The sequence below is a fragment of the Carcharhinus amblyrhynchos genome, chromosome 22 (assembly GCF_965287045.1).
Source record: "Carcharhinus amblyrhynchos chromosome 22, sCarAmb.v2.hapA, whole genome shotgun sequence".
Taxonomy (NCBI): Eukaryota; Metazoa; Chordata; class Chondrichthyes; order Carcharhiniformes; family Carcharhinidae; genus Carcharhinus; species Carcharhinus amblyrhynchos.
In genome coordinates this window covers 28,757,236-28,784,414 of record NC_137345.1, presented here as the reverse complement: position 1 = coordinate 28,784,414, position 27,179 = coordinate 28,757,236, and the positions used below count along the sequence as shown (strand labels likewise).

Below are 27,179 nucleotides of genomic sequence, written 5' to 3'. Positions count from 1 at the left end.
CCATTTTCCAGTTAGGGGATATCCTCTGTTAATCTACTTCCTACTCCATGTTCAAAAGGTGTACCTTAAGGAATTTCCAGATTGCTCCACGATGATCTGTCTTCTTATCCTTTAAATATCTCAATGGAATTCTCATCAGCTGAGAGTAGGCGTGATATTCTTCAGGCCTTCAGAAAGGAGCGGAAGCACTATAGAGAAAGGTCACTATTCTTGACCATTGAAATGGCCTCTCTGGAGCTGAGAATGTTTTGTTCTGTGTTCAGCAGCCCAGAACAGATCTCAAAACCTCTGCTGGAGCAGTTGTCAGCAGATCAGGTACTGTGCGACTGCAATTCCCTCTCAGAATGCCCAAACTGGGCGAATGACACATTCTGGCAATGGAGCACACCAATCAGAATTTTATTAATCAAAGTTTATTTGACCACATCCAGTTCTGTATTACTAAGGGTCCTTTCATGATTCCAAAACATATGATTTCACTATTCACAGTTGGAGTGGATTCATAGTTAGGGTTGTCTAAGTAAAGAAACAGAGACAAAGAGGAAATAGTGGGAAAGTTCTCACCGGCATGGCTAGGGGCCTGGTGTGTAAGAGCTGCTGAAGATCTTATAGTAAACTGTTTAAATTGTAGTCTTTGTCATCATCCCATCACAACCCTGTAACATTACATGCAGTATTTTGCTTTTGTTTCACTGCAGAGATTGAACCATAGAATTTCCCTCCCCCTTCCTCTCTCTTTCCCCAATCCCCCTCAGACAACTCTGGCATATCTAGTTTCAGTCTGAACTTCATTGATTTGTTAGTTCAGAAAACAAATCAATGGAGCACAGGCCTGGTTTGCATATCTGTTCTATGAATTCAGTCAGAAACTACAAGCAGAAAATTCTATCAACATTAATTTAATGAATACCCATGTGGAACTGTGGAATTACAGACTGCTGTGAATTTGGAAGATTGAAATCAAAAGTGCAGCTTGCATACCCTTCCAAAGGTGTGCTGAACTAAAAGGAATTTTCAGGTTGTAATGACTTTAATCAGGCAATTGAGGTGGGCCTGTTAGAATAGGAACTCACTGATTAAGGGCCAAATTGATGGGCCAATCAGGGAGCCTCTTGCTTTGTACTTAACCAGGAGTGTCAGTTCCTCTGGCACTCCTAGTGTAGACTGAAAACTAAAAATACTCTATATGCTACTGTCAGACTTGGGAATAAAGGGACTTTGATGAAGGAACTTCTGCCTCCCAGGACTTATTACACAAACTCCATGTCAGTGATATATCACTGATATCTCTCAAGCATCCAAGTTTTTGAAAGAATATTTGAGGGCATGATCCCACACACAGTTATTAATATAACCTAGTGCCTGAGAGCAAGCAAATAAATGTATATGATTGAAACTGAAATCTAACCATCCAGAAATCTAACTTTTTTTTTCATTTATTCATGGGACATTGGTGTTGCTGGCTGGCCTGTATTTACTGTCCATCCCTCTTGCCCTTAGTGAGCAGTCAAGTCAACCACATTGCTGTGGATCTGGAATCATGTGCTGGCCAAACCAGGTAAGGATGGCTGATTTCCTTCCTCAAAGGACATTAAAGGGTTTTCCCGACAATCAACAGTTGTTTGAAGGTCACTAGAAGATTCCTACTTCCATTTTTTTTTTATTGAATTCAAATTCTATTATCTGCCATGATGGGATTCGAACCTGGGGCATTAGCTGAACCCCGGAACATTAGATGAGCTTCTGGATTAATAGTCTAGCGATAATACCACTCGGCCATCACCTCCCCTCAAATAAACTCACAAACACATGATAGCTGCCATCACTTGGTTTCGATTCGTCATTTTAGTTCTAAGTGGTTTAGATTTGTAATGACTTCAAACAGGCCATTGAGGTTGGTCTAGTGGAATATGAATTCCCCGATTAAGGAGTCAATTGATGGGCCAGAGAGTCTTTTTCTTGTATTTAACTGGGTGTGTCAGTTTCTTTGTCACTCCCAAAGTTAGACTGCTGCCTCTGTGTATTAGTGTTAGAATTGTAAATAAAGGTGATTCTGTAGAAAAGACTTGTCTCCAAAGACCTATTAAAAGACTGTTCTGACTTTTTTGATTGACAATGTCCTGTCTGTTGCTTACACTTGCTGAAAATGCATGATGTTTAGAGGGAAAAAAAAAGGTGGCAAATAATGATGGAAACTTGAAATTCAATTTGGGTAATTACAAAGCTACGCGGGTGAAAATGTTAATTAACTGTGAGTTTTTGTTTTGCATTAAACTAAGTGTTCTGAACAAACCTGAGCAGTGAGAGCTCACTATTATCTATCACAGCTGGAGCTCTGCGTTCTTGAAAAGAAACATGGAAGAACATCACACTACATAAATCTGTCTAGTTCAGAAATTATTTAATTTTAGGCAAACTATCACCCGTAAAGGATATGTCGTACTTATGTCTTAGTTTGTGATATTAAGAAAAAATACTCTTTTATAATTAGATATATTTTCTCTATTTTCCAAGTTCCCTCTTTGAATTCCTGGTATACAAGAGGTCAGTCCTTACAAGTCCTTGCAGTCAAGATCAATGGACAATAATAAATCAGATAGAGATGGAACAGAAATTCTGGTGAAATAAATGGTCATCAATATAAAGAACTTTAGTAGGATTCATCAGTTCAGAGAAAATAGTAATAATAGAGGTTTCAAAGAGATATAAGAGCACCACATTGGGTTGCAACCTTTAACTTCTTGTAGAATCATAGAATCTTACTGAGCAGAAGGAGACCATTCAGCTCTTCCAGTCTGCACCGACTTTCTGACAGAACATGGATGGCTTGGTAGCACAGTGGTTAGCACTGCTGTTTCACAGCTCCAGGGACCTGGGTTCAATTCCCAGCTCGGGTCACTGTCTGTGTGGAGTTTGCACATTCTCCTCATGTCTGCGTGGGTTTCCTCCAGGTGCTCCGGGTTCCTCCCACAGTCCAAAGATGTGCGGGTTAGGTTGATTGGCCGTGCTAAAAAAAATTGCCCCTTACTGTCCTAAGATGCTTAGGTTAGAGGGGTTAGTGGGTAAAATATGTAGGGATATAGGGGTAGGGCCTGGGTGGGATTGTGATCGATGCAGACTTGATGGGCCAAAGGGCCTCTTTCTGCACTGTAGCGTTCTATGATTCTATGAGAACATCTTGCATAGACCCTATTCCATAACTCCACATATTTATCCCGCTAATCCTCCTATCCTATACACTTTGGGGCACGAAGAGGCAATTTAGCATGACCAATCCACCTAACCTGTACATCTTTGGACTGTGGGAGAGAAACAGAGGATGCGGAGGAAATCCATGCAGACACAAGGAGAATGTGCAAACTCCACACTATCACCCAAGGGCGGAATTAAACCTTGGTCCTCAGCGCTGTGAGGCAGCAGTGCTAATCACTGTGTCACTGTGCCCCATCCAAAAGACAGGTCTTGGTTCATTATCTGCTGATGCTTCACCTAGAGTGGTTTGCTTGGTGGGGCTAGGACACAGATCCTAAGAATAGGAAACAAACCCACAATATTGTTGTTATTCACTTGCTAGCCATTTAGCCATCTGACCTGACTGATCCATTAACCTTTAACTTGTGGACAAAGAATGAAGAATCAGTATATGTTTGTTATGTGGGAGTCATGTTTGACTAACTTGATTGCATTTTTTGATGCAGCAAGGAAGAAAATGGATGTGGGCAATGCAGCTGATGTCATGCATATAAATATTCAAATGCCAACTTGTTCTCAAAACTGAAGGCTGTGGGATAAAAGGAGCAGTAACAGCATGGATACAAAATAGGCTGGGGAATAGAAAACTGAGAGTTGTGGTGAATTGCTTTTCAGGTTGGAGGAAGGTTATACAGTACCATCACTCAAAGTTCAGTAACACCAGCATCACTGTTGTTTTTGTTACATTTAGTGGGCAAGATTTTCCAGCCCTTTCCTGCAGCAGGATCAACCAGTCCCTCCACTCCTGCCCCCTAGTCACAGGTTCTCCAGCAACAGAGGATGCAAACAGCATGAAACTGCATTGAAAGCGGTGGGACTGGAAGATCCTGCCATCAGCTAATGGCGGGCTGCCTCTGCCACCACAAAGCTGGCAAGGAGGAGGGGCAGAAAATCCTACCCAATGACTTGCATTTTGGCACGGAGCGATAATTCCAAAATTTGCAGATGACGGAACTTGGACACATAGTAAACAGTGCAAGGTAGCTGAAGACAGATAACTAACTGGACACCAAATGTTCTGCTTCAAGGTTGCTCACAAGCAAACATGAAGCAAACGAGCAAACATCGATTCTCTTGCCCGGGTGACACAGATGACAGATGAAATGTGTTATCACCTATTGGTCAGTGTGCATCATCATAAAGGTTAGTGTCTACGGTGGCTTGGCAACGGACGCAAAACCAGAACAGCTACCCATAATGACACCTGATCACCACTTCAAGTTGCCCTCTAGTGGCAGAACCTGCCTTCTACAGTTGGTCCCTTCAGCCATCAGAGGAAGTGCACCATATGAAGTTATCCCCAACTACAGGGGATTTGATTTGTTACATTCCATCATCCTACATAGGCAGAAGGATGTTGCCACTTATAGTAAAGCAAGGAAGAAAGTAACAGACTTCAAGGGAACACGGACAGACTGGTGAAAAGGACCAAGACATGGATGATGAAATTCAACATAGAGAAGTGTAAGGTGATACATTTTGGTAGGGAGAATGAGGAAAGACAAAACAAGCTGAATGGTACAACTTTAAGTCGGGGCAGCACAGTGGTTAGCATTGCTGCCTTACAGCACCAGGGACCTAGCTTTGATTCCCAGCTTTGGTCACTGTCAGTGGAGTTTGCACATTCTCTCCATGTCTGCGTGAGTTTCCTTTGGGTGCCCTAGTTTCCTCCCACTCTCAAAAGGATGTGCTGATTAGGTGCATTGGCCATGCTAAATTTCCCCTCAGTGTACCCAAACAGGCACCAGAGTGTGGTGACTAGGGGATTTTCACAGTTACTTAATTGCTATGTTAAGGTGACACTAATAAATAAACTTTAAACTGCAGAAACAAAACAATCTGGGGGTGTTTGCGCATAAATCTTTGAAGCTGCAGGATAGGTTAAGAAAATAATTAATAACAGGATCCTGTGCTTTATAAATAGAACTATGAAGTAAAAACACTAAGAAGTTATTCTCAGCCTATGTAAAATACAAGTTTGGCTCTAGCTGAAATGTGTCCAATCCTGGGTTGGACACTTTAGGAAGGAAGTGAAGGCTTTGGAAAGGGTATAGATGAGGTTTACTAAAATGGTTCCAAGGTTGAAGGAGCGCAGTTCTGGAGATAAACTGAAGTTTCCTTATAGCAGACTAAGAAGAGGTTTGATGGCAGTGTTTAAAATCATTAAGAAGTTAAAAAGAGTAAATATAGATAAACACTTATTAGCTGCAGGGTTGCTAAAAAGAGGGTATGGATTAGAGGCAATGAATGTGAGGAAGAAATTTTTCTATGCAAATCTGCAGAGGGTGATGGACATAGATTCAGAAGTAGCATTTGAAAGTGATTGGATAAATCTTTTAGGAAGAAAATATGAGGAAAGAGTAGAATAGTGGAACTAACTGAATCACTTGTCAAAAGTGCCAATGTTGTAACCAATGGGCCAGATGGCCTCCTTTTGTTCTGTTGTACAACTTTATAAATATCATTGAAGTAGAATGACCAGATTTATGAGAACATCTGTGGCAAATTAACCTATCCAATATTTTTTAAATCCCTGCAAATATATCCTATCATCTTTCTCTGCTCCAGAGTTTCTCCTGAACAACAGAACTCTCAATCCTATCACTAAACAGAGAGAATACTGGCTAGAGTGATCACTGATTCCCTCCTCAGAACAAAAAAAGACACCCAAGACTGGAGGTACCTGTGCAAGTGTTTGCAACATCTGTTAATGCACAAAGCTGGGAGATATTGGGAGCTTTTTTTTTTGCCCCAGAGTGCTGTAATTGGTTCTTCAGCAATGTCTAAAGAAATTGATAGAGGACATATTCTAGAACACTGGCCTTATTTCAAACAGAGTTTACGTGACAACATGCTGTGACTAGAGTTTATTTAAAGTTTATTTATTTATTAGTCACAAGGTAGGCTTACATTAGCACTGCAATTAAGTTACTGTGAAATTCCCCTAGTCATCACACTTCGGCATCAATGCACCTAACCAGCACATCTTTCAGACTGCGAGAAAAAACCAGAACACCTGGAGGAAACCCACGCACACACTGGGAGAATGTGCAAACTCCACACAGATAGTGACACAAGTCGGGAATCAAACCCAGATCCCTGGCGCTGTGGGGCAGCAGTGCTAACTACTGTGCTGCCCCGAGAGTGAGCTAGGGTAGAAAAATTGAAAGTGGGCGTCCTCTAATTCATCTTGCCTGACTCACTTAACTTCGATCTTGCAGCATTCTTCAAAACGCCCGGCTGGAAATTCACCAAGTTTTTGCATTGATTATTAGTCGGAGGAATGTACTGATGCAAGAACCAAGCATCTGGTTGTTCCTAAAGGTTTCGCATCAGCCTTTGTTATGTGCCTCATAAATTAATGCAAGGAGCTATGCATCAATCTCCAGATCTTCAGCAGTCTTTTTATTTCAATTCTACATGTTGGTGTTACTTGCTTATGCTGTCAAGGTCAAACTAGTCCCTCTTGCTGCTGTTCAACAATATTGCCAATATTCATTCTCCAAATGCCATACGCTGGAAAATAGAAATCTCAACTATACATTTGCACATCCCTATCATCTTACAAAAGGGAATGCAAGTGTCAGTAGTTGAGGCTGAACTGGGTACACATTTGATCACAGCAAGTTTAAAATTGGGTGATTGACTCCAATCAATTTAAGTAGAGTGACACAGAATTTTACAGCACAAGAATAGGCCATTCAGCCCCAAAAATCTATGCTCTATTCATGATCCATGTCAGTCTCCTTCCGTGATATATGTGTATCGTGTATGTTGGAGTTTGGACTGCCTATTGCCCCTTTAAGAGTGTGGGTCAGGTGACTGAGCCCTGGGCAATTAGCTCCTCCCAGTGTGGGACCCTGATGGATAGCCTTAGACGTGACTGTGAAGGAGGGGAGCACAGTAGCACAGTAGTTAGCACTGCTGCTTCACAGATCCAGGGACTTGGGTTTGATTCCCGGTTTGGGTCACTGTCTGTATGGAGTTTGCACATTCGCTTCATGTTTGCGAGGGTTTCCTCTGGGTGCTCCAGTTTCCTCCAACAGTGCAAAGATATGTGGGTTAGGTTGATTGGCCATGCTAAAATTGCCCCTTAGTGCCCTGAGATGTGAAGGTTAGAGGGATTAGTGGGTAAATATGTAGGGACATGTGGGTAGGGCCTGGGTGGTATTGTGGTCAATGCAGATTCGATGGGCCAAATGGACTCTTTCTGCATTGTATGGTTTCTTCCTATAAATGCATGTACAGCATGTAATGAAAAAAGGCAAATGGAACATTAGTATTTATTGTAAAAGGACTAGAGTATAAAAGTAGAGAGGTGTTGTTGCAATTGTATTGGGTGTAGGTGAGAACACATCTGGAATATTGTGTTCAACTTTGGTCTCCTTATTTGAGAAAGGATGTGGTGACACTGGAGGCAATTCAGACGAGGTTCATCAAATGAGAGATTAAACAGTTTGGGCTTACGTTCGCTGGAATTTAGAAGGATGAGAGGGGATCTGATCAAGGTATATAAAATACTAAAAGGGATTAATAACATAAACATAGACCAAATGTTTCCGCTTGTGGGGCAATATAGAACAAGAGGTCACAGGTCCAGAATGAGAGGTGGTAGTTTTAAAACTGAGATGAAGAGAACTACTTCTCGCAGAGGCTAGTGAATTTGTGGAACTCACTGTCCCCTAGCACAGTGGAGTCTGAATCATTAAATAGTTTCAAGAAGGAGATAGATATATTTTTGATAAGAAAATGTGTTAAAGGGATATGGGGAACAGGTTTAAAGTCTATTAAACTCACAATAGGGTTACATTAACACTGCAGTGAGGTTACTGTGAAAATCCACTAGTCGCCACACTCTGGCACGTGTTCGGGTGGACTGAGGGAGAATTTAATAAGGCCAATGCACCTAACCAGCATGTCTTTCGGAAACTGAAGCACCTGGAGGAAATCCAAGCAGACACAGGGAGCACTTGTAGACTTCACACAGACAGTGACCAAAGCAGGAATCGTATCTGGGTCTCTGGTGCTGTGAGGCGGCTGTGCTTAACACTGTGCCACCAACTCACCCAGGAAGGAGGTGGATTTGAGACCAGGGAGAGATCAGACATGAGCTGTTTGAATGGCAGAGCAAGCTCAAAGGGCTGACTTGCCTGCTTTTGCTTCTAATTTCTATATTCCAATGTTAAATGTAGACCTCCCAGTATTCAAGTCATCAAGTGTTGATTGTTTATGCACCCTTAATCCATTGGGGCATATACAATACTTTTCAACTATCTCATCTCACCCAATCCATACATCCTACTCCTTTTACTCCCATATACTTCTTTAACTTCCCCTCAAACGTCCCTTTGCTACTTGCTCTTTCACTTTATGTGGTAGTTGGTCTCACATTCTAACAATGAGAGGACTTTAGCAATGGCAGTCATTATTTGTGGAGTGACTCACAAATTAAAGCTTCCCTATGAATAATTATAAATGACACTAAATTGGCAACAAATTGAATGTTATTTACACACTTAAGAATCCAGTTCAAAGTGAACATTCCTTTGGTACATAATTGAAGAAATCTATAACGCAAATAATTCCATATTATATTGAAAACTTAATACGAGTAGATCTCAGGGAAGGTATTTCACATTAATGGCAAATTCGCAACTTCATTTCTCTGCAGCTGCTGTTGCAACTACACACCAGGAAACAAGGAAATCCTGTTTCAATACAATTATAAAGATTTAATACTTTGGGCGCCGTACTTACGCAAGGATATTTTGGCCTTGGAGGGAGTGCAGAGGAGGTTTACTAGGCTGATGCTGGAGTTGAGGGGGTTGAGCTATGAGGAGAGGCTGAATAAATTAGGCTTGTACTCGTTAGAGTTTAGAAGAATGAGGGGAGATCTCATTGAGACGTATAAGATGATGAATGGGATGGATAGGATAGAGGTGGAGAGACTTTTCCCGCTCAGAAAGGATAGTAGGACTAGGGGGCACAGCCTCAAGATAAAGGGGGGGGCGGTTTAGAACGGAGTTGAGGAGGAACTTCTTCACTCAAAGGGTGGTGAATCTCTGGAATTCTCTGCCCATTGAAGTGGTGGAGGCTACCTCGCTAAATATTTTTAAGACGCGGGTTGATGGGTTTTTGATAAGAGAGGGGATTAAGGGTTATGGGGAGAGGGCGGGAATGTGGAACTGAGCCAAGACAGATCAGCCACGATCTTATTGAATGGCGGGGCAGGCTCGAAGGGCTAGTTGGCCTAATCCTGCTCCTATTTCTTATGTTCTTATGTTCTTATGACTCAAACATATTTAATTGCTGAGGGTAGCCAAGGGTTGGAGGAGCTTCATTTGAGTTCTATCCACCAAGTTCTCATATCCAGCTGCCACAAGTAGGAGGTACTAAGTGAAGAGTTCATCACTATTCCATGGCTGGAGGAAATTCCTGAAGGAGTAGGCCATTCTGCCCCTCAAGTCCCCTCCTCCATTCAATAAGATCATGGCTGATCAGTGGCCCAACTCCATGTACCTCCCCTAGGCCTATATCCCTTGATACCCCTGCTCAATAAAAAAATTGTCTATCACAGACTTAAATCTTAAAAACTTCACCCAGCATCCACCATTGCTTGAGGAAGAGAGTTCCAAACCTCCACCACTCTCTGTGTGTAGATGTGTTTTCTAACATTTCTCCTGAATGGCTTGGTCCTAAGTTTTTAGGTTATGGCCCCTGTTTCTAGCATCTTCAGCTAGTGGAAACAGTTTACCCTTGTCCATCTTGATCTTCCCTGTAAATATTTTGTAGACATCTACCATATTAGCCCTCAACCTTTTGAATTTGAGATCACAGTTGTGCACTGTAATCTTGGAAGAAGACCTCACCAAAAGTGTCTTGAACAATTCAAGGATCAGAGCAATTAAATATAAATGTAAACTTGTGATTTTTCTTTTTCTTCCAACTCCTTGTATCTCATTTCCAAGGAGTAGTTCCTTATTACTGATGGAATTCACCACCAGTGCTGGTCCTTTTCTAACCACACACATGTATTTCCAGCAAGGATCCACTGTACTGAAAAGGGCGGCCACCCTGGTCTGCTTGTGTCCCTTCCCATGGTTAGGGATGTTGAGCGAGCCCTCATCCACACCAACAGGAATCCAGCTAATGCATCATAAAGGATCAAAGATGGTGATTTCCCAGGTAGATCAGTGTACAAACATATTAAACTTTCACCGTTCCACTCAATAAATTTAGATTTTCTTCTTAGTTTGTTCAAGGATTGAAGTGACCACTGAAAGTAAAATCGGGTCATAGAACTTAAATCAAAGTTTAAACTAAATTAACTTAAATTAAAATTGTAAAATGAAGCTGAAGCCTGCAGAAGATTGTGTGGAGTTTGCACAATCTCCCCGTGTCTGCATGGGTTTTGTCCAGGCACTTCAGTTTCCTCCCACACTTTAAAGGTGTGCAGGTAAAGTTCATTGGACATGCAAAATTTCCCCTTAGTGTCAGGGTGACTAGGAGAGTAAATATGTGGGGTTATAGGGATGGCGCCTGAGTGGGATTATTGTTGGTGCAGCCTTGATGGGCCGAATGGCCTGCTTTAGCATGGTAGGGATTTTATGATGAGACAAATGAAAAAGGCATGCAGATTTGAAAGAAGACCAGGTCAGTCGATATGTTCAATATTAATTTGCAGTTACCTCTATTGATAGGACCAGGAGATGAAATAATTTAATGACGGGAGCACAAGATTCGGTTCTCTCACCTCGGACTGAAACCCTCCTGGGAAGGATAGTGACAGCTCCTACAGCTACTTCCTCCTGCTGCAACACTGGTGCCACTTTGGAACCCCAACTGTCGGAACCGACCCACAGGAAGTGGCCGGTCTGATTAGCCCTTTTCGTTGCCTCCAGCACCCGCCTACACAGGCAGAAAAAGAACACAAAAGTAATGGCTTTGATACTTATTTGCTGGGAGCAAAAACCGTGCCTTGGGGATATGGCGCAGAATTGATTACTGCACTCTGAAAACTTACTTGGTCATTGTATCTATTGTAGAACCACAATTTATTACTTGACAAGTTAGTTATGAATGATCTCTTAGGTAAAAAGCAACATTACTGGCACACTCAGATTTTTGACATGATTACCTCTGTGCTATTTCTTACCTTGGCAACCTCAAAAATCACTAAAAGGACATATATCATTATTTCTTAATATCATCCTTCAGCCTGCAGAGTAAAAAGCAATTTACCTCTTTTTTTTGGAAGGCCGGATGGTTAATTAGATTTTAGAGGCATATTTTGTAATGTGTTGTAGGTGTGACAAAATGAGGATCAGTTGATTCACAATAATTGTTTTAGATGAGCATGATGGATTAGCCATATATATATATAATTAGAAAGCTGTTTCAATACAGAACTTGTCAATTCCTTCGCAACGTAAGAAGTCTCACAACACCGGGTTAAAGTCCAACAGGTTTATTAGGAATCACAAGCTTTTAGAGTGCTGCTCCTTTATCAGATGACTCACCTAATGAAGGAGCAGTGCTCCAAAACTCGTGATTCCAAATAAACCTAATAGACTTTAACCTGGTCTTATGAGTCTTCTGACTGTGCCCACCCCAGTCCAATCTCTACATCATTTGCAATGTATACTGCATGCTGTTGTATCAGAAAATGATGAGGAACCCATGCAGCCCACCAGAGATCTCATTAGGAAATATACTAGAAGTCCATTCTACATCCCTCTTTTGTGTGTCATAAAATTTATTAGTGATAAATTTAAATTTCACTCAGTTAAATTTGCACCCCTGGTTGGCTATTAAATTATTGTTTAATTTGAGGTTGTCATCTGCATTTAAAACTTTTCTATGTTAACTTTAAGAGATCTGTTCCTTTTAAGGATGGAAAGTCTGAACTTCTCCAGTCTTTCCCTAACCCTCAGCATACCTAGCATTAGGAGATTAATCTTGGCTTTTAATTATTCATTCATGGGACATAGGCATCACTAGCTGGCCACCATTTATTGCCCATCCCTAGTTGCCTTTGAACTGAGTGGCTTGCTCGGCCTTTTCAGAGAGCAGCTGAGAGTCAACCACACATTGCTGTAGGTCAGACCAGGTAAGGTCAGCAAATTTTCTTCCCTAAAGGACATTAGTGAACCAGATAGGTTTTTCCGACAACTGACAATGGTTTCATAGTCATCAGTCGATTCTTAATTCCAGATTTTTTATTGAATTCAAATTCCACCATCTGCCACGCGGGATTTGAACCCAGGTCTCCAGAACGTTAGCTGAGTTTCTGGGTTAATAGTCTAGTGATAATGCCACTAGGCCATCGAGTCCCTTATCCACGTACAGGATTTGAAATGATCTTGGATTTTAGCAAACTGCACACTGTGCTAAAGGTGTAGTCAGCCTAGGTTTTCTAAACTGTTTAGCATGATTTTCTTTACCGGTACTCTTCGACCTATATAGCTCAGTATTTTAGAAAGTCTCCTAGATTCCTTTCAATTTTTTCTCTGCTATTGGAATGTGTTGATATCTGTTTTCTCATGCCCAGTGCTTTCCCTTTATCTCAAACAAATGCCTTCTGCCATGGTTCCATCATACTGCATGTAGCTCATTGTTCTTGGACTGCCTCCTCTGATTCACCTGTCTTAGTTTGGTATTATCTACAAATTAAACAATTGAACACAACTTTATGACTTTTTATTGTTAATTCATGGAATATGGGCATCACTGGCTGAGCTAGTATTTATTGTCCATCCCAGACAGCATTTAAGAGTCAACCACATTGCTGTGGATCTAGAGTCATATGTAGGCCACACCGGATAAGGATAGCAGATTTCCTTCCCTAAAGGACATTTGTGAGCCTGATGGGTCTTTATGACAATCAGCAATAGCTTCATGGTCGTCATTGGACTTTTAATTCTAGATTTTTATTGAACTCAAATTTCATCATCTGCCTTGGTGGGATTTGAACCCGGGTCCCCAGATCATTACCCTGGGTGTCTGGATTACAAGACCAGCGACAATACCACTACACCCACTGCTTCTTTCACATGAAGTATCAAGACTCACCTAATATCATCTTCGTTAGCAAATAGAATGACTCCACGTGCATTGGGGGTTTCCAGTAACCGCTTGATAATTTTGTCAAATTCTGCCTTCTTGGGATCTCGTGGAATCTTCAATGACTGGGCCACACAGACTCCACCTGCAGTGAGAAAGTACAAAGCATGAACTACCTCTCATGTAGAGAGAGAGTTGCTGATTGCAGGATGCAATCATAGCTCTTAATACCCATCCAATTGAAAAGTAGGACATGTCCTAATTAATTGCATTGATTACTCGATTCATCAATTAAGCAAATGTAAAAATTACTTCAGTAATCAATAGTGTCAGAAAATACAAACAACAGACGGTCCAAGGACTGCAATTAGCATAAAGCAATTAAACACTTTACCATCAATAAAAGATCGTTTTACGGTGCAAAATTCCTCTACTGGGCAAAGGAGAGCCAGGGAAATAATCAGAAGACTACATAAGAAATTAACGATTTGAAAGTCCAAATTAACATGGATAAGTATTTGACACCCTTTGACTTTCTACACCATTCTATTTACAGAGTGATCAATCAGAATTAGTGCCGATACAAAATATTCTTCAGTTCCGTTTTGCACACCAAACTGGTTCATTGCCTCAGATGTTCCATACAGCTTTATAACTGCCGATTTAGAGTAGAGTTGTGATATCTTTTGTAGCATTTTATTATTAAGTTTAAAGTTCATTTATTAGTGTCTCAAGTAGGCTTACATTAACACTGCAGTGAAGTTAGTGTGAAAATCCCCTCATTGCCACACTCCGGACGCCTGTTTGGGTACACTGAGGGAGAATTTCGCATGGTCAATGCACCCAACCAGTATGTCTTTCTGACTGGGAGGAAACTCACGCAGACATGGGGAGAACATGCAAACTCCACACAGACAGTGCGGAATTGAACCTGGGTCCCTAATGCCACCACGCCATCCTATTCACTCTAATAGATTTACACTAGTTTTCGGCCAAAATGTTGCAAGCTGCAAATGTCCTCAATCATTTTTTACATTGTTTCTGAGTAATGTCCTCAAAATCCCCTGCTGCTCATTTACATTGCTCCACCTCATTTAAAGGACTCGCTCATTCCAGGTAATAAAAACAAAATACTGGAGGACGCTGGAAACCTAAAAGAAAAATGAATCTGCATGTCAGCTAGCACCTGTAAAAAGAGAAGCAGAGCTAACATTTCAAGTCCAATAAGATGCTTTCTCGAAACCACTGTGAAGAAGAATCATATTGAACTTAAAAGGTTGACCGGAATTTTTCAGCCATTCTCACTGGAGGGATCTTCCAGTTCTGCTGATGGTGAACCAACCAGGTGGCATGGGTTCATTGAAGGGGAAATCCTGTTGACATCTTCAGGACCAGAAGATCTCGCTGCTTGCCAACGGTAGGCCACCTCCTGTGCCACAAACAACGTTGCAAAGGGCATGGAAAATCTGCTCCTGAACTCTGTTTTTCTCTCTCCACAGAAACTGCTAGACCTCCTGGGTTTTTTCCTAGCACTTTCTGTTTTTATTTTAGTCCTTTCAATGATCCTGTATTTATGCAAATAATCCATTAGCATTGATTTTCACCCAAATATATGGGCACAGAATGTTCTAAAATCACCTCATATGCAGAGAAATTGAGATATCCAGGGTTTGAGAAAAAAATTTCCACCCAATGTTTTGCCTTAATCTTTCTAACTGAGACCAGGCCTTATTTTCCATTTGTGGGACATGGGCGTCGCTGGCTGGCCAACATTCATCTCCCATGCCTAGTTGCCCTTGAGGTGATGGTAGTGAGCTGCCTTCTTGAATCACTGCAGTTCATGTGCTGTGGGTTAACCCACACTGCCATTAGGGAGGGAATTCCAGGATTTTGACCAAAAGCTTGCAAAGTACTGGCAATATATTTCCAAGTCAGGATGGTGATGCCTTGGAGGGAAACTTGCAAGTGGTGGTGGTGTTCCCATGTATCTGCTGCCCTTGTTCTTCTAGATGGAAGTGGTCAAAGGTTTGGAAGGTGCTGTCTAAAGGTCTTTGGTGAATTGCTGCATTGCATCTTATAGATAGTACACACTGCTGCGACTGAGCGTCGGTGGTGGAGGGAGTGGATGTTTGTGGATGTGGCGCCAATCAAGCGAGCTGCTTTGTCCTGGGTGGTAAACTTCTTGAGTGTTGTTGGCACTCAACCATTTCAGTGTACTTCATATTTTTTAGCCTCTCTCCTCACATGTTCAGAAGGTCTAAGCCATCCAAACGGACCTTTACGATGTGGAGCAGCGATGAGGAGCAGAAGACACTAGAGGCTTCTTTGGCGATGCGAAGTTTGGGCTTGCTTTGTGCCAGTTTTCACGTTCTGCCTTGGTTAATGAACTTTGCAGGAAAGGTCAACATGCTTTCCCATTGGCAAGAATTGCACAGAAATTATCATAAATTTCAGAATAATTTCTGCATATACATGAAAAAGGAAAATTTGGCCCGTCCATTATATTTAACAAAGCTTTGAACTCAAGGATTAGTCTGGAAGACTGAACCTCTTTTTTTTTCCATGATTCTTAGAATACCATATAGCTCGAACTACAGAAGTATATAGAATCATAGAATCCCTACATTCTGAAGGAGGCCATTCAGCCCATTGATCCTGCACCAACAGTACTTCCACCCAGGCCCTATCCCTGTAATCCCACATATTTTCCCTGCTAATCCCCCAACACTAAGGGCAATTTAGCACGGCCAATCAATCTAACCCGCATACCTTCGGAATATGGGGGGAAACTGGAGCACCCAGAGGAAAACCACACTGACATGGGAGAATTTGAAGACTGCAAACAGACAATCACCCGAGATTGGAATTGAACTCAGGTGCCTGATGCTGTGAGGTAGCAATGCTAACCGCTGTGCCACCCCCAGTTTAGAAATATTGCATGAGATGTAACATCATTCTTCAGTGAATATATTTATGAAAAGGATGTGCTGCTGTCAGATTTGATTAAATAAAATCCGTAGAATAACAACTTTGTGAGACTTGTACTTTGGCATAAACATATTAACATTTCAAATATCATTTTAAATGTTGCTGACATATGTAACACTTCCAATGAATGGGGTATATTTGCAATGCTTGACATGCATCAGTAATCTAACCATAATTTCACTGCTAAATCCTTTTTCTTTGCAAGATAGAGCATTTTTTAAAATCTGTGATAAAAAAAATCAGGGATTGTGATGAACACTGTGCTGTCTTTTTATTTTCTACTGGGTACGAAGCATTCGTAACCATAGGCCAACCAAGACAGTAACTGTTGATTGACAAGCAGAATAATGTGCAGCAGTTGATACTAAAGTGTAAGCTGCTTTGGGTAATCAGTCACAGGGATTGAGATTACAACAAACAGGATGCCTCACTGATCAAGAATATCAAATTTTCTGGGAAAACATTTTCATTGGTAGACAATGATGTTCTTCCGCAGTATAAGTTCTGGTCAATGGTGACTCTCAGTTGATCAGTTGATCTTTCTCTACACTGAGGTATGGCTGTAACACTGCATTCTGCATTCTCTCCTTTCCTTCCCTATGAATGAAATGCTTCGTCTGTATAGCGCACAAGAAACAATACTTTTCACTGTAATTTAATATAAGTGACAATAATAGATCAAATCAAATCAAGATATTGATGATGGGACAACACTCAACAATTGTGACACCGCTGAATGCCTAGGGAAGATGGTTAAGCAGTGCCATGTCTCAGGCACAAAGGTAACCTGACACTTATCAGCCAAAGTTCTGCTTTCAGAACAGAGACTTATGACTCTCAAGGCTTCTGTGATCTCAGTATGTTCATGGCTGACTTTTTGCCTCAATTTGGTCTTCCCACTGGCTCCTCTTACCACTTGATTCCCTGGGAGATCAAAAGTCTATTTCAGCCTTCAAAACACTGAACAATAGAGCATGTATGGTCTTCTGGTTGAGAGAATTCCAAAGGTTCATAACTCTCAGGTTGAAGGAAGATTTCCTCCTCTCAGTTCCAAATGACTGACCCCTCAGCCTGAGCTGTGTCCCCATGTTTTAGATTCCCCAACCAGGTGAAAGAGTTGCCTGCCCGATCAAGCCCCCGCAGAACCTTGTACGTTACAATGAGATACACCTCCCATTCTTGCAAACACCAGAGGGATTGGGCCTCATTTACTCAACCTTATCATAGGCCAACTCTCTGATCCCAGGAATCAATCCTCTGAAAATCAATCCTCTGAACAATTGCTGCACTACCTCCAAAGCAAATACAGTCACTTTCAGATGTGTGAACACTCCAGATGTGTTCCCAAAAAGTGTCACTTTAAATGAAACAACTTCAAGTGAATGAATTTTTTTCAGAGTACAATCAATGTAAGGGCAGTAATTAGCTTCAGTCAGACCTTTCTCATCAGAAAAAAAAAATATTATAACCTGTAGCCTTAAATACTTTACATTGCTAAATGTAACAAAGAAAAAATAAAGTCGCTTTGGGCTTTTTCTCCACCTATGCAACGATCTTTTTTTTTCACAGCCTCTCTGTACTGCTGAGGTCATCTCATAGCCTAGTCTTTGCCTGGTTTCAACTAGTTTCTTTTTCCCTGTTAATATGAGGCCACATCCCATTCCCCAGAAACGTAAAGTCTTAGTTTCTCTTTCAATTAGTGACTGTTAAAAAAAAATGCTTTGAGACCAGATTGTTGCATTGAACAAAACATTTGGCAAGCAATTTGCAGACACTCACTCACATATGTTTTCCCACTGAGAGTTCCCTGAGAACTGTGGATTCCATCACAACAGCCAATGGTTAACACATGGTTCACCAGGCAATAGGTCTTCTTCAGGCAAACTGCAGATGTTCGCCATCATCTGACATGACATTATGAGATTTCTAAGACACTGGTGTTTAGACATGGTGAAGTAATTCAGCCTCTAACTGTTACTGCTGTCTTGTGGATATTACCTCCTGTGAGTTCCACCTCTCTAATGCTGCTTTCCCTCTAATGAAGTTACAGGCTGGTGATCAGAGGTTTCTACAGATGCTGTTTCTATTATTCATAATTGTCATGTCGATTCTCAACTGAAGTCCAACCTAAGGCAGCATAAGCTGTATCTATCTTGATGTGATACAGCAAACCTCTAAACTGTAAAAAGTGACTGCTCAGCAGAAGTACTGCAAATAACTATCTCCCACTGGATAAGAGCAAATCAATGTGGATGCTGGAATCTGAAACCAAAAGAGAAAATGCTGGAAAACATCAGCAAATCTAGCTACATCTGAAAGGAGAGAAAGGAGCTGACGTTTCAAGTTCAGATGACCCTTTGTCAAAGCTAAAAGGCATAGAAAGTGGAAGACATTTATACTGCAGGGTGAGGGAATGAAAGATGAGCCATAATCACAAAAACAAGGGGAAAGGCTATTAATGGTAGTTCATAGAGAGAATAAAAGGTGTCAATGGCCAAACGGCCAAGAAACTGAAATCAGAGGGAAAACTGTGACAAATGAAAGTGTGGAGGAACAGGGGTCGGTGCTGGGGCCTCAGCTTTTTACCATTTATATAGATGATCTGGAGGAGGGAACCGAGTGTAGGGTGTCGAAATTTGCTGATGACACCAAGATTGGGGGAACGGCAAATTGTGCGGAGGGTGTGGAGAGTCTGCAGAAGGATCTAGATAGGCTGGGCAAATGGGCCAGGAAATGGCAAATGGAATTTAATGTTGGCAAGTGTGAGGTGGTCCACTTTGGTAGGAAGAATGGTAGGAAGGACTATTACTTACGGGGCGAAAAACTGCAGCAGGCGACGGTGCAGAGGGACCTCCGGGTCCTTGTGCATGAGTCGCAAAAACCCAGCTTGCAGGTGCAGCAGGTGGTCAGGAAGGCAAATGGGATGCTGGCCTTCATAGCGAAGGGGATTGAATATAAAAGTAGGGAGGTCTTGCTGCAGCTGTATAGGGCATTGGTGAGGCCGCAACTGGAGTACTGTGTGCAGTTTTGGGCGCCGCACCTGCGCAAAGATATTTTGGCTTTGGAGGGAGTGCAGAGGAGGTTTACTAGGCTGATACTGGAGTTGAGGGGGTTGAGCTATGAGGAGAGGCTGAATAAACTGGGCTTGTACTCGTTAGAGTTTAGAAGAATGAGGGGATATCTCATTGAGACGTATAAGATGATGAATGGGATGGATAGGATAGAGGTGGAAAGACTCTTCCCGCTCAAAAAAGACAGTAGGACTAGGGGGCACAGCCTCAAGATAAAAGGGGGGCGGTTTAGAACGGAGTTGAGGAGGAACTTCTTCACTCAAAGGGTGGTGAATCTCTGGAATTCTCTGCCCGTTGAAGTGGTGGAGGCTGCCTCGCTAAATATTTTTAAGACGCGGGTTGATGGGTTTTTGATAGGAGAGGGGATTAAGGGTTATGGGGAGAGGGCGGGAATGTGGAACTGAGCCACGACAGATCAGCCATGATCTTATTGAACGGCGGGGCAGGCTCGAAGGGCTAGATGGCCTACTCCTGCTCCTGTTTCTTATGTTCTTATGTTCTTATGAATGGGTGGGAGAGAGATAAAAAGCAGGAAAAGGGGAAGCAAGGGAGGAGAAAAGGTACGGAAAGGGGGGATAAAAATAGGAGGAAAGAGTGGAGAAAGGGAGGAAAGAAAAATAAAGAAAGATAATAAAGTAAAGATAGAGAACAGTTCAAAATGAAACAAAATGAAAATAAAGGGGTCAAGGTGGACTGGAGCTAATCATCTGAAGTTGTTGAATTCAATGTTGAGACCAGAAGGGTATAATGTGCCTAACTGGCACATTACGGTTAACTATTTCCCACTAGCTGGTAAGAAACCCATTGGCCATAGTTACTGCTGATGGATTCAGCTCCCCAACTGTCATCAAAGCTTTGACCACCTAGTCTTAAAGTTAAAAGAGTCTGAAAAATTAGAATATGTTAACATTTCTCAAATTGTTCGATTAGCCTATTCTAAGGCATCACACAGACACCGCCCAATGTGCTCAAATTAAATGGTGAGTTAGACTTGGCCTCGTGAGAAATTGATATTTTTCCCAGTGTTAACCCCATCCCCCCCTCCCACCATGTGCTGCTCCAAATTAAAATTCAGGCCTTGGACTGGTGTCAGCCTAGATTTTGTGTTCAAGTCCCTGGGGTGGAGATTGAACATGTGAGTGTTATCACTCTATATAACATAACTGGGTAGGTTTAAATATTTTATTGATATTGTCATGAACCAAGCAGATCCACAACAATATTCATACAAATGTCAACACATGAACAATGTGTGAGAAATGTAAGTAACATGAGATATATACTGAAAGCCTTACTGCATTTGAAAAGATACATTTCTGGCACCTCCATGAAAAGATAAGGAACAAAAGAAGGAATCATTTTGTCAAACTTGCAGCAGCAACAAATGAATCACTGAAGTTAGGAAATGCTTATTTTAAGTGTTGCTTGCATAACAGGAGGATTTTTTCCCCAGAAGTACACAGATGGTAAGGTAGAAATCAGATAATCTGTTTGTCACTTATTGTATTTGCAGTTTTATTCCCTATAATTCACACATCAAAAATTACACCAAAAATCCATTGCAGCAACACAATGCACTGGGGCTAAATGCTGTGGTGCTGCAGGTTTGAATAAGATACAACTGAAGTCAGCTATTTGCAAAACAATCATTCAGGTTCAAAGTACTTGACCATGAGATTGCCTTCTGTCTGAAATCGATCCCAGCCGCACAGATGCCTCTGATAGCACCAGGATAGAAGTGGGCTGCTGGCCTCAGTTCTTCACTATCAACAGCTGTCACCATCAGTCACAACCCTGGAGGTCACTCTCTGGTCCCAGGAAGACCTCTGACACTTGGTTGGGAGGTAAGCAGAGTCTGGGAGGGGACAGAAGGAGAGTGCAAGTGGGGGGGGCGGTGGTTGTTGGCTGTTTATGAACTGCTATAGGTGGCATTAGAGTTCATGAATTTAAAATGTATTAAAAAATTGCGGTGTCAGCCTCCAGTGATTTGTGTTTAAGGCTTGCTAGTTTCGCCATCTAGCACAAAAGAATATTGCCCATCTCGTGTATGTTGTACGCTACCACCACTGGCTTCACTTGGGAAAGTGAACCTCAAAATAATTTTTATTAGGCCATTGGCCTGTACAGTTTCCAAACTAGGCTATTGAAAAATGTGAATTATAGAGTTGCGCTCTGGCTGACAGTGGACTACATATTCTCTCAATGTAGGGATACAGTGAACATATGAACATACAAAAATTGAGGGACCAGAAAAGACAACTGGTCCAGTAAGCTTGCTGCACACTGAAGATGCCCAGGCCAGCCTGATGATAGTAATTCCTTATCTGTCCCATCCTCTCATTCCCTTTAGCCAGCCAAGTACTATCCTGGGAGCGACAAAATAAAGACCAGTCCAATAAGGGATTTGAAAAACCTCTGGAAAATTCCTAGAGAAAAGAAAATTACTGCAGATGCTGGAATCTGAAACAAAATCAGAAAATGCTGGAAAATCTCAGCAGGTCTGACAGCATCTGTGAAGACAGAGCAGAACTAATATTTTGAGTCCATTAGTGCTGTTCTCTCTCCACAGATGCTATGAGGTCTGATGAGATTTTCCAGCATTTTCTGTTTTTGTTGTCTGGAAAATTCCTCTCTGGCTCCCTCAGGGATTCAAAAACAGGAGACCACATGGCCATACCTATATTTACTGTTAGTCCACTTATATTCTGGCTTGAGACAGAGATTGAATCACATAGGCCGAATTCTCCGGCCGTTCACATTGGCGGGATTCTCCGGTTCCGCCAGCGTGAGGTGACGTCAATAGGAATTTCCATTGACAGCGGCAAGAACAGAGAATCCCACCACTAGCAAACAACACACAACTTCCCACTGACGGGAAGCATACGGTTGGGGGGTCAAAGAATCTCACCCATAAAAGCTGGTCCAGAAATCATACAGAGAATCCCATCCACCAAAGAATATCAGGTTTCGCATGTACACAAATGACACCCACTGTTTCTCTGCTGAATGCCACCATTTTTATTGGAACCTTGGATTTGAGGGTATCAATGATACAGATTGGTATCACTTCTATTCTGGTGCTATTGTAGGCATCAGGTAAAATCATACAGCGTACTCACCTGTATGATCACAAGTTATAAGTAGATTCATTTTAAATGTTATTAGAAATATAGCTACTAAATACATATAATGAACAATCCTCGGGTACAATTAGAGAATTTATTTCTTTCACAGACCAAGTGATATGTTATGTGGACCATACTCTGAGCCAAAGTTGCAAATGCCGCGCAGGTTAATCTGTTAGAAAATGAAATGATAACTACCTGATTAAAAAGAGGAATAAAGATCAAAATTTGTTCATCAATGGGGCAGTAGCAAGGAATATTAAGGCGAAAAGTACCTAATTGTTATTCTTTTAAAAAACTGATCTTGTTTGCAGGTTCATTTTACTTCTGGGAATCACTCATTTGCACCCATACTGATTCCCTCACGTGTGGCTCCAGCCCCAGACTATGGACCATCATCTGCCCACTCCCCCCCATACCAAGAGAACAACTTCAAACAAAATCAACGATTTAATGGAATATAATGAACTGATTTTTTTTCTCAGACTCTGGAAATGCACATGGAATACAACTGACCAGTTAGAAACAGGTTAATGTTTTGAATATTTTGAATATTCAGCCTTGAAAGGGAGAGAATGAGTTGGGACCTCACTGAGATAGATCATAGCCTGACCACATGCGGGGTTTTTGAAGGTGAATTTTTGTGGCCACAGGCATTATTCCACTGAATCTGACTGCAGCTTCAGGATTTAGAGTGCACAAAGACAAATACAGAAATCTTAATGTTGTATTTTGTCCTTCACTGCTCCACCACAGGCTGCGCTATGGACACCCTACCCACTTCCCTCCCCCTGCCTGACCTTTCCCCACAGAGAAATCAGTTGATATGGTGAGAACCTCTCCTTTTCTGCTTTAGTACATCTGTTAGACACCTCATAAAAAAATCAGTTTTGTTCAGTGAGTTGGACTTCTGTTTTTAACGTGTAGCAACTGCTATTGAATAATTTATTTGGGGCCGGAAAAATAATTTTATATTTGTGAAATGTTATTAGATGTCTCCATTATGTCTAAATTTTATAATATAGATTATTTGAAAAATCAACAAAAGATTTACAGCTTGATCATATTTTAGCATCTACTTTAACCCCATATGAACTTTCCATTCTTTATTTCACACTCAATTCCCTTTTAAAACAAAGGAGATTGATCTTTAGGGTGGTATTTTCTTGTTCTGCCTGCCACAGGAATTGTAACGGGTGGGACAGAAAATTTGGCGGACTGTGCAATGTTCCATGGACCTTGGTGGGAATTTCCAGTCTTGGGGTGTGCATGGCCAGAACATCCAGCCTTTAGTATTTTGCATTTGCTGGCTTTCTGTCTATGAGAATTTTTGAATGTGATTGGCTGCTCTGACTGCCTGATGGCATTAATGCGGCTTGACACCAGGAATCCAATTAAACAATGCTTCCATCAATTACACAGCGCTGAAGTTTTCACATCTTTCAGTGCACCACTCTTCTAGGTTAGCAGTGACTGCCATCACTTCACCACTAAGCACAAACTACAGGTGCATATTCCCCATGGAATAGAGTCATAGAGGTTTACAGCATGGAAACAGGCCCCTTCGGCCCAACTTGTCTATGTGCCCTTTTTTTTAAACCCCAAACCTAGTCCCAATTGCCCGCATTTGGCCCATATCCATCTATACCCGTCTTACTGTGTAAGTGCTTTTTAAAAGACAAAATTGTACCGTCTCTACTACTACCTCTGGCAGCTTGTTCCAGACACTCACCACCCTCTCTGTGAAAAAGTTGCCCCTTTTGTATCTCTCTCCTCTCGCCTTAAGCCTATGCTCTCTAGTTTTAGACTCCCCTACCTTTGGGAAAAGATATTGACAATCTAGCTCATCAATGCCCCTCATTATTTTATAGACTTCGAAAAGATTACCGCTCAACCTCCTGCGCTCCAGAGAAAAAAGTCCCAGTCTGTCCAGCCTCTCCTTATAACTCAAACCATAAAGTCCTAGTAAATATTTTCTGCACTCTTTCTGGTTTAATAATATCCTTTCTATTAGAGGGTGACCTGGATTGTACACAGTATTCCAAGTGTGGCCTTATCAATGTCTTGTAGAACTTCAACAAGGCATCCCAGTCCTGTATTCAATGAAACCAAGCATGCTGAATGCTTTCTTCACTACTCTGTCCACCTGTGGCTCCACTTTCAAGGAGCTATGAACCTGTACCCCTTGAATTCTTTGTTCTGTAACTCTCCCCAGTGCTCTACCATTAACTAAGTCCTGCCCAGGATAGGTTAACTCTGAATTGTATTTAATCTTTAAGTAAATCTGCAGAATAAATGGACATAAGAGGAAACAAATAAAAAGTCAAATTAGTTCTGAGAAAAGCAAAAATTGTACACTCCTCACCTGACAGGTTCTGAGATGGAGAGCGAGTGTGAAACGGCATGAATGGGATTCTCTCTGGGTCTCTGCCAAACCCAACCGGACATGATTTTACAGGGTTGGGAGACACACACAAGGCCTTGGATGGAAAGCCTAATTTTGCAGCCCTTAAGACATATAAGTGGCCATTTCAGGACTTGTTCCCTCTCTCAATCTCAAGCAGGAAGGGGGTCAGAGGGGGATGGTGGAAGGCCCCTTCAGACTGGCGCCAACTGTCCATCAGGGACTGGAGACCACAAGCCCTGCATCCCCCCACCTCCTCGGTCTAACGTCCAATACTGAGATCTCCCCTTGCCAGCACCCCCCACTGCCCCCGGGCAAAAATTCCACCCCCCTCATTGGTGACTTGCCCGTCCATGTCAGACAACTTGTGAATAGATTACCTGCGATAGCAGCTTCTCACAATTTTTCACGGGTACAAGGCACAGTCACACTGCCAATTCATAGCCCATAATTGAAAATCAAAACCAAGGACTGATTAGTGTCTAGGATGAACTCCTGACAATATTGACAAGACAAATATTCTGGAATCATTCAAGGGACAATTCAATATTATAATGGGGAAAACCATAGATTTCAATGAGTGGATCACATGTCCTTATCTTTGTGAGGTCAAGTGTATCGCAATGCACAATGTAATTATTTCATGATTGAATATGTTATTATATTATTATATACATTATATATATATATCCAATTTTTTGACCATTCTCATTCAGTTATTTCAGAGAGCTGATATGTGGCTTCTAAGTGGCATACAGCAACCTGTATTGCATGGAAAAAAACAAAGAAAATAAGTCAAAGGAACATGTTAAGCAGGGATGAAGTTGAATTGATCTGCTCTGTTCTTTGTCAAAATTAACAGATAATGCTGCCATCACTAGCATATCAAGGCCATGTTTCAACACGTGTAACTTGCTGTTACGATTTCAGTGCTATTTAATATAAATAAAAGTAGTATTCTAAACAAGTATTTAACACATTACAGTCATTACCACCTATTGCAATACTCAAAACTGCGATACGTGCTGAAACACTGGTCAAACATTTACTGTAACCATAGTGATCAAATGTTTCATCACGACTTGTTTAGATAGTAACTACATCATATTTTACTGTCGCAATTCATTGAAGAGGCTAAAGTGGATTTCTAGTGAATTTAGTTACATCTATGTGGGATATGGGATTGATTTAATTTTGTTTTCTCTCTGAACTTGGCTATCCTTTGTTCAACTCAAAATGCAACTGCACATGACCAAAAACAATATGAGGGCCAAGATACTTCTACTAATTTTTTATAATGACAACTCAGACTCCACGCTGTTCGGGTCCTTCATTGCTCTGTAACCCTTCACCAGAACCAGTTGCTGTCAGCTGGTTTATAAAAAATAACAGAGGAAGGGAGTAATTGAATGGAAAAATCTAATCATGCACACAAAAAGGAAAAATTAATGATCTACAATGGGATTAGATAGAGAAGGGGAGGGGATTACCCAGTAGAAATGTTGATCACCTTAGGCAACAGGAGGCAATAATGTGACACTTTACAGGCAAGGCAGATGGGTGAATGATTAAAAAAGAGAGGGAGACAGCATGATAAAATCACAAAGCAGATTTGCCACAGCAGCATTGATGTTACATCAACAGAAAGGGCAGGTAATCCCGGGCCGTGTAGTAAAAGGTGAAACCACATCTCCTGTTCACAAACACTACCACCCCTGGGCAATTTATCTATTTTCTCTTTCTCCACAAATGCAGTTTGTTTCACAAAAAAAGGTTGGTGGATCATGTCGTAAGTGGATTACGTTCTGTGCCCCATTGTTCTATACATGCCTGAATATCCCTGCAAAACGTTCAAAACTTAATTTCTTTTTCAGAAAATTGTTTTTTGTTTTAAAGGGACAACCGTCTTGATACAATTTCTCACATCCGATTGTGTTAAACCTCCACAGAGATCCTTTGATTTGTTGCTAATTGTTTCCAATGTAATTCCAACAATAGCTTGAGAAATATAATAATTCCGTGAAAGAAAGACATTTTTCTGCAAAATTTATCAGGAAAGTTTTTTTTACATGATCCAAATTCGAAACTACTGCTGGTTTTCCTCTAGATTTCATGAAGATGAAAGTCAACAGATGCAACTTCTGTTTCTTTTCCAGAACTGGGTATGCTCCAAAAGTGAGCGGAGTTGACCTTGTCGGATCATACAAAGTTATTCCCCGATTTCTGTGCGCTCGTGTGTTGGTTTGGACAGGAGTCAGTGTTCGGAAATGAAAATGA

General features: G+C 41.4%; 1 protein-coding gene across 1 annotated transcript in view; it reads right to left on the bottom strand.

Annotated features, from left to right (window-relative positions):
• Window positions 1-27,179, bottom strand: part of LOC145357026 (metabotropic glutamate receptor 4-like) — a 1,215,873-nt gene that overhangs the window by 631,854 nt on the left and 556,840 nt on the right. The window contains exons 4-5 of the mRNA XM_080210073.1: window positions 13,324-13,459; window positions 11,006-11,160 (exon numbers count right to left, since the gene is read on the bottom strand). Of these exons, the coding sequence (XP_080066199.1) occupies window positions 11,006-11,160; window positions 13,324-13,459 (291 nt within the window). The remainder of the gene's footprint in view (window positions 1-11,005; window positions 11,161-13,323; window positions 13,460-27,179) is intronic.